The sequence below is a fragment of the Coffea eugenioides genome, chromosome 5 (genome assembly GCF_003713205.1).
Source record: "Coffea eugenioides isolate CCC68of chromosome 5, Ceug_1.0, whole genome shotgun sequence".
In the NCBI taxonomy this organism is placed as follows: Eukaryota; Viridiplantae; Streptophyta; class Magnoliopsida; order Gentianales; family Rubiaceae; genus Coffea; species Coffea eugenioides.
Window position 1 is genome coordinate 15,032,437 of NC_040039.1, and position 8,887 is coordinate 15,041,323.

The following is an 8,887-nucleotide window of genomic DNA, read 5'->3' on the forward strand; positions in this document are numbered from 1 at the left end:
TATGATTAGTATAGGAACTTAAAATCGAACATAAAGTAGTGTAATTTTACTCCCCCAAAAAGAAAAAAAAGGATTTACTTTTTGTACACTGTCAACGTATACACTAACAGGTCTAGATACATACTACATCATTTCAATTTGAATTTAAACGCCGAACTTTATATGTATGACAAGCTTCTAAACCCTCTACTGTGTACACTGTAAGAAAGACGACTGAGCCAACTTGAGATTTTGGTATTATCGCCCTAAACAAAGAAGATCTTACTATTGTATTGAATGATCCAGGCGTTTGCTTTTTGTTCATGTAATGCATATAGCTCTAGTTGCGGGAAAGGATGAAAGTGAGTCGGTGTATCAATTTCTCACCCGCAAATTAGCCCTTCTTGTGTGTTATTTTATCAACAAATAAGTAATTGTAGGAGTCAAATCTTGTTATAATTCGAAATTCTTTAATTGGTTATTCTCAAAGGAATGATCCCCTTTTTATTTGACTAATTGATGGGGTAAATAAACAATTCATTTTATAAATATGATATAGTGCATAAAGATTTACTTAAAAAAATAGTGTAATCTATTAGTGATAATCTATTATCTTACATTTCTTTTATGAAATTCATGAGGTTATTTGTTGAATAACATGAATCATTCAGGGTTGAAGCTTAAATATCAATTTTTTATGAATATTGTAGGTTAAGTATCAATTCCCCGATTAAATAAGAAAAATAAATTACCTAACTGATTTATTTACCAAATTTGCATACAATTTTTTTGTAGTGTTATTACACTTTATGACGGTTTGGGGCCTTCAAGGTTATAGTAATATATACCCTACTTTTGCAGTTACTATAAGTTGACGTTACTAAGCATGAGTACGGGCCTCTGAAATATAAAGATTTAATTAATTTAAGTCTCTGACAATGCCTTTCGGTTTTGTAAATTTGGACATCGAAGTAGTAGAATTACATCGAATGGATCTTCAAATGTTTGAATATTAATTTGGCCACTAAATATAAAAGGTTGTTAAATGTCGCCTTATTTTCACAGGTCCAATTTATTAACACGGCCCGGACTATGGAGTTGTAACTTTGAAACAAGTGTTTGTCTATTTAGTAGCCTGAGGGCACTAAATAAGAAGTGAGACTGTTTTTTTTTTTTTTCCTTGCAAAAAAAATTTTTTTTATTCGGTGAATGTGTTGCAATTCAGGGAGGAAATGGTAATTTTAAAGGCTTAATAGTTGGCCTATCTTCCTTTTCAATGTGGTTAATAGAAAAAAACCTTGAAACAAATCTTGGCATTAAAATACCAAAATTGGCATCCACATTGCCTCACTACCCTAAATTGGCTTGCAATGCAATGAAAATTAAGGTGGTAGAAGTACGTATGTGGGTATAAAATAGGGTATATTATGATAGTTTCATTTAATATGAAAGAAAAAACACAATAACATTGAGCTAAATTTAAAATTCAAGATGACAATTGCAATTCTTTAATTTCCATAAGCAAAAAGGCAAAAAGGACATTCCTCCTCTTGTACGTTTAATTAGTTGTGTTGCTTGTGTATAAACTCTCTCCTTTTTTTATTATTTCTAAGGCCAACTGTGTATTAATTTGTAATAACTATACCCCCGGTAGATCGATTTACTTTTACTATTTTAGCATTAACTACTCAAGTTTATATACTTTATGGAGGAGAGGGGATGAGTTTGGATGATTTGGAGAAAAATGTATAAGTAAGAGATTTTGAATTCGAACCCTCTCACGTACACTAGATACCCATCATGACTACTTAAATACCTTCTCTTAAACTAACCATCTCTATAAGTAGATTATGACATTGTAGTAGGTGGGTTTTCTGATGGCAAAAAAAAAAAAAATTTTTTTTTTGAGGGAAACGGCAAAGAATTCATAAAAAATACTTACCCATAACATTGCTTAGAAAACTAACTTATAAATCTTTCTAATTTATTAGATGCAGGTGAATAAAGCAAATGAAGCCTTCTATGTATCCCCGCTTTTTAAATTTTACATTCCCCTCCTCTGTTGAAAAAAAATAAATAAAAGAAGCTTTCCAAAATTCCATGTGTCCCTTCACAATTTGTATTACCCATAAAGCAATGGCTTTTTCTTCTTTCTTTTTCCTTCTCTATTTGGCTAGTCGTGGCAGCTTCGACTTTTGGACTAGTTAGGGTAATGGTAGAACTTAGAGGTTAAGTTTCTGAGGGAGAGGGAGGAGCAAAATTAGTAAAAATGTGCATTTAAATAAGTACCCTTATACATTATACAAATTTTGATGAGCAAAAACTAACAATTAAGTGGAAAACTTTAATGTTTTTAAGGGAATATCGAAAATTTTATAAAATTTAGGATCTAAATGTAGATTTCAATTATTTTAAAGGGATGCGGTCCCACGGTTCCTGTCCCCTATTATTAGATCCGCCGGTTAATTAGCACAAGTTTTGGGTCATATGTTGCAATTTCTGTGCTACATTTGATGTTAAACCGTTTGCTAAGGCAACATATTATTCTTAAATTCAGTAGGATATGAGGAAACAGAAATCTAACTTAACATGTAGGATTATATGTAACATTGAAAGTGTAAATAAAAGCCTAAAGTATGTATCTCGCATTGATTTGGACTAATAAAGTCCACTAAAAAATGGAAAAAGTATACAAATAATTAAAAGAGGAAGGGTAAAAAAGTAATATGACCCAATTCGCCCCTCACTTTCTTAGAAAAGACTTATTTGTGTCACTAACATTTAAAACGATAAAAAAAGATCTCTTATAGCTTTGAAACTACTCAAAACCCAATTTCAAGGATGGCAGCGAGTTAGGTACTCTCAAAAATCTCTCTTACTAAATCCTAATCCATATGTCTATGTCTTTTACTAAACCCTATCGGGTAACTCTACGGATTTTAACTTTCATTACCAAATCCTTTCAATCTCGAGTTCGGATTATTCATCGGATACCTTCTACCTGTAATTTGAATAGTTCAGAAAAAGGTAATTAACTATTATCAAACTAAATTAATACATGCATCATGTTAAATCAACACATTACGTTAATTAACTATTACATAAATTTTAAAATGATAAGAATTGAGAGGTTGAGGATTTATGGGATGATAAGCAAAAGGATTTGAGGTTCAATCAATAATCGTTATTGGATGATAAAATTAAGGCACAACATATGCCCGTGTGCAATATATGTGTGTGTGTGTTTTATGTCAATTTATTGGGTTTCGGGTTTTTACAGTTCTCTTATCAAACTGTAATGAATTATCTGGATTAACTATTAGATTGAGTATCCGCGGATATTAGATTTTACCTTACCCATTGCCATCTCTTCCCAACTTCGATCAACTTTCTAATATAGAGTCACCTATCCTAGCCACATGCACATTAAATTAGGGGCATTATTGGAAAACAAACTTTTTTCCCTCCAAAAATTAAAAGAGAAAATGACTAATTTTGTCCCTCTGCATTTTAAAAATATTTTCTTTCATCCACTATATTTTTTTATTTTAATTTTTTTTTATGAGTGGAAGGTCTTAAATTCAAGAATTCCTACTTACAACCCTTCTCCCATCCACTACATTTAAAATGATGCAAAATCATCACAACTTATAATTTTGTCCTAAAACCAAAACCAAATCAACTTTCGCCTGAGAGTCGTAAGCTCTAACCATGTCAATGTCATCTTAGTTGCTATTAGTCAACCAATTGGTGAAAATAAAAGCGGAAGTCAAACTAAAAATCTCGTGGTTTCATTGATTGATACATGTTGATTATTTGAAGCAAATTTAATCATGTCCCCAAAACTAGAATGATTTGTCCTTGAATTTGTTGATGAAACAATAGATAAAAGTCGCATAAAAAATAACAAAACAACATTAGCAGACATTGTTGAAACGTAGACGGATTTTATCTAGCTTGTATATATTACTATAGCAACAAATCCATACACGAATTAACATCTTCGGCGTACATGCATAACTATATTCTTCAATAATCAAGCATGTATTAGTCATTGGTGTAACGAGGTTAATTTGTCGTCTTCTTTTGGCTTCATCATTTAAATAATTAAATAGCCCTGAAATAATATAGAAGTAGCTAGATCGTGCTGACTGTTTCCCTAAAAGTTTATCAAATTTTAGTTTTGGAACGAAATTGGTATACTATCAAGAATGGTTTTAATTCCTTTTAAATTTTAGATGGAGCTACAAATGAGTTGAATTTAACCAAGCATTTGGTCTTCAAGCTCGGCTCATTAAGTCATCGTGTCGAGCTCCGTCCAACTTAGTTTGTTTATGTAACGAGTTGAAAATTATGTTCGAACTTGGCTCATTAAAATTATCTCGAGATAGAATTCAAACTTGACTCGTATACCATAAATGAGCTAGACTTAAACTAAAAAAAAAAAAAAAATCTCAAATGTGCTTGAATATCTTATACAACTTTGCAACCAAAAACTTATAACCAATTTAATTTGTCTATTGAATGAGAAAAAAGTTTACTAAATATAAGAATATTCTAATATTTAAATAAAACTAAATCCGAAACAATGAAGAAAAAAATAAATCTACATCATTACTGAGAAAAATTAGTAATACTAGCTTGAATAAATGTACAAATGACCCTAGATGAGTGTACACAAACTATTCATGAGTTGAGCTTCTAAATGAGCCTAACTTGATGTTTGAACTCGACTAATTTAATTAAACAAATGAGCCAAGGTCAAACTTATATAATTTTAGTTGAGCTGTGAGCCGATGAGCCGCTCATTTCTTTAACAGCTCTAATTTTAGAAACAAGAAAAATTATTTTTCATAATGTAGAGGATGAAAGTGGTCATTTTCTCTTTTCCTTTTAGACAGAAAGAATTTTATCTTCCCATTTTGCCCTAGATTAGAATATGCAGGTGGCTAGGCCATACAACCCTTAGCTAGAAAGTAGGTCAGAATTGGATTCTCGGACAAAATTGGCAGGTTTCTAAAATGTAATGGATGATTTTACATCATTCTAAATATGGATACAAAGAAATACAATTTTTTTAAAAAGTGAGAGACGAATTTGCTCATCCGGATACAAAAAAGGAAAAAAAAAAAAAAGGCTCGAAATTAGTATGGTATCTTTAATGATATTATGTCAATCAATAAATGCTATAATATAGCTTTAACATACAAAACTTAAAAATAGGTCGAGGAGACCCTAAAGTTAATACCTCAAGAAATTAGCCCGTTTGGATATTAAATTTTTAGAGTTTTTATAAAAAAAAAAAAGAAAGTAAATCTTATATACACTATCACCTTTTGATTCATGACATGTGTGCAAAAATTGAATTTCAAATTCAAATTGAAATTCAAATTTTGCATAGTTATCATTCATCTAACGCTGACAGTGTATACACTGTCAGTGTAAGTCAGTGTAAGAAAGATTAATTTAAAAAAAATACACTGTAACAATGTGACATGCGTGAAATAAAAGAAGTAATTGAAAAATGTATTGAATGAATATTTAAAAATTTTTCTAACAAAAGACACAATTCAAGCCAACTTAAACTTGAGTTGAAATCTCCCTTTTCTCTTTCCATTTTTCCAAATTCCACCCCTCTAATGCCTAAAAAAATTAATCATTGGACTAAATGGAAGAAAATAGAAAGCTACCAGCAAGGAATGGATGGAGGCTGGCGGATGAGAAAAGTGATAATAATAATGGTAGTGGTGGGCCAATAAATAATTAAGTGTTTCTATGGAGTTTTAGGGGTGTATACATTTATATATGTATAAAAATAAGGAAGTCTTGATCTTGAAGGGTGGCATAAAATATGATTGCTCGGCAGCGTGAGCCAGCCTTTATTATCAACACAACCACTGTCTTAAGCCCTCCTCAGACCCTCGTCTCGGGATCCTATGTGCTGTCAACTCCCTCTTCCTCTTTCTCAATCCTTCCAATATCTTCTACTCACCAACCCCTTCAGAGCCACCCTGCTTCTTTCTTTAACAATAATCTCCAAATTATTAACTTTCTGTAGCTTTTCCAGCGCACCTTGTAAGTATTTTCTTTTTCCTCTCTTAATTAAGCCTTACTTTTTAATCTCTTTTTGGAAATATGTTTTGCATAGAAAGGTGGTTTGCATGATCTGTTACCGCTAGTTATAGATCTTAAGTTTCCAAGATTCTGGTGATTTTGGATTTGTTATCTTTCTTGCTAAATATCCCTTGTTGGTTAATTTGATATTTTATGTATAGAGCCCTTTTCCAAGATTCTGTGACACTGATTTCTTTTCTTGGATCACTCTTCTTCAGTGCTAAATTTCTCTGTGAATTTAAGTGAACCATACCGTCATCAATCATTCAAACCCAATATCTTTTTTTTCTTTTGTTTTCCATTTTTTCTAGGTATTGTTTTTCTTTTAAGAAATATGTCTGCTTTCTTCATACGACCTTTCCCTTTACCCTGTTTCTTGTTTATCTTCAGTTATGGAGCTGGGAGAAGATGAGGGTGGGGATTTGGTTTCTTTCATTTGGATGTCTAGGCATAGGGGAATGTGCATATTCTGTAATGGGCTAAAGCAACGTGAAATGATTTGGTTTTGTTTGGCGTAAAATTGCCAGACAAAACTTAAAAGGGAAAGAACAAGAAACTTGTGTGTCTTGAATAAGATATATACTATCTGGATCAAATGCATACACTATTTTTAGTTAGCTTATTTGACTTAGAAAACGTTCTGTTTCACCATTTAGCAGGCTATTTAATTCTTTAAAGGTCCCACCTCATCCTTTAGCTGTTGAATATTGGCCATTCATCTTCATTGCAAGCTGCAATCTATCATCCTGGCATGTCAAATTTAGGTTTCACACATTACCATTTTGATGGCTGAATGAGTCATCCTTTTGACCATGTGTTATTTCTCTTTTGCAGGTCTGTTTTATTTGTCGCTTTTACTGGGGTTCTAAGTCCGATCAAGATTTTGCCTAAGAATCACAAGGTATGTTGCTGTTAGTGCAACTGTTTTGGTTGTCCTGTGAATGGGGCAAAACTATGTTTAGTTGCTCTTTGCAATACCATGATTCTTTTGAATGCTTTATAGGAAACTAGATTAATAGTTAGTACTGATGGAGCTTAAGACAGAGTTCATGCAAAACAAAATAAGTATTTTCTGACATTTTCGTTCCCTGGCATGTAAGTAATGTACACACGAATTTTGTCAAGGACCACCTTCAATGTTTTTAAGAGTGAAATATTGGAGATGATCAGATGAATATATTAACTGGTGTATCCTTTGAAGTATCTGTTCAAATTGCTTCAACAAGCTTCATAAGGGACGGACTACAGACTTTGGTTTTGTTCAGACAGGGATGCTTTTGAAACTGTTTTCAGTTTCATATGATAGGTATTGTTGATTTAATAGGCATATTTTTTTTTCAATTTTTGAAGTCTTGCGCATAAAGGAAATATAGAAGTTATGGGAGAATCTCTTTTCAAATTGCTTCAACAAGCTTCACAAGGGACATACTACAGACTTTGGTTTTGTTCAGACCGGGATGCTTTGAAACTGTTCTAAGTTCATGTGATAGGTATCGTTGATGTAGTAGGCATAAATTTTCCAACTTTTGAAGTCTTGGGCATAAAGGAAATATAGAAGGTATGGGAACTTAGTGTCTCTGTAATGGCTTAGGAGCTTGGGTCACAGAAACAATTCATGGCCCATGGTTACATTTTAATGTGAAAGATGCAGCTGTTTCATATACGCTGGTTTACAATCATCTCATCACTTCAGGCTACTTTTGCAGTTTTAGATTTGTTTTGCGTAAAAGGTGTCAAACTGATTGTTACTCTATCAGTTTTCCTTTAACATTGTACCCGTTTTCTTGCATTGTTTTATAAAGTCTGGTTAGTTTTTGACATTTTCTTTGCATCTAACAGATTTGATTTTGCCATGGGTCTTTCGCCTTACTCAGCTCCAGCCGATGGAGGAGTGTTTTGTGTAATTTTAGTAAACACAGCCATATCAATCTCCATAGTCAAGGAGATATTTCGTTCAATCCTTCAGGTTGTTGGCATTCGCATTGCAGCTTGGGAAGATTATTCCGTTGACAACACCTTGGAATCATTAGAATGTCGTGGAAGCCCCTCTGAGTCCTATATGGAGGAGTTCCGAAGCAGAACTCCAGCAATTCGTTATGATTCAATCCATAGCTGCAGTCGCCCCCGCCATGAGTGCCCAGTCTGCCTGACAGAATTCGAGCCAGATGCAGAGATTAACCACCTTTCTTGCGGCCACGTATTTCATAGACTATGCCTGGAAAAGTGGTTGAAATATTGGCATGTTACATGTCCTCTTTGTCGTAATTATATGCTACCTCAAGAAGGGCTTGAAAACACTTGTCCTATGTGAGCATAATACAAAATTGTTGAAACTGTGTCTTTAGTTGTACAGCATAGTAGTGTACAAACAATTTACTGCTTGTAGTGACCCCTGTTTTGCGTCCTTCATGGTGACGGGTCCTTGTGGCCAAGATTTGTATTGTATATTCTGTCAAAAGCTTATGCTCTATGCGGTTGAGCTTCTGATCTGAGTTTGTTGCAACACCCTGGTCTGATTTCTAGAATTGTTTTCTTAATATAATAATTTCTGCTACTTATTTATCCTGTGCTGGGAAGGATAATTCCAAAATAATTTCTGATGACAAGATATTGAACAAAAATTTTAGGGTGAAAGCAGCAGCAAGGCATCAGCATCTAAGTGTAATATGTGATTATGAGTTCAAACTTTTTCAGGATGCCTGTTAGGGCAGCTGAGATGGGATTCTTCCTGCAGTCAAGATGGGTTGTTCTAGGAAGTTCTCGGATAAATGTGCAAATCCTTCCAGCCATGGCT

The 8,887-nt window shown here is 33.2% G+C and overlaps 1 protein-coding gene across 1 annotated transcript; it reads left to right on the plus strand.

Moving 5' to 3' along the window:
• The first annotated feature begins 5,815 nt into the window (after positions 1-5,815).
• Positions 5,816-8,655, plus strand: LOC113770151 (probable E3 ubiquitin-protein ligase XERICO). Its single transcript, XM_027314538.1, has 3 exons — positions 5,816-6,054; positions 6,928-6,994; positions 7,933-8,655. The coding sequence occupies exon 3, from the start codon at positions 7,946-7,948 to the stop codon at positions 8,402-8,404; it is 459 nt and encodes a 152-aa protein (XP_027170339.1). The 5' UTR covers positions 5,816-6,054; positions 6,928-6,994; positions 7,933-7,945; the 3' UTR covers positions 8,405-8,655.
• The last annotated feature ends 232 nt before the right edge of the window (positions 8,656-8,887 follow it).

Excerpts from the sequence above, each read along its gene's own strand:
- LOC113770151 (XM_027314538.1), top strand. The coding sequence starts at position 7,946 with ATGGGTCTTTCGCCTTACTCAGCTCCAGCCGATGGAGGAGTGTTTTGT.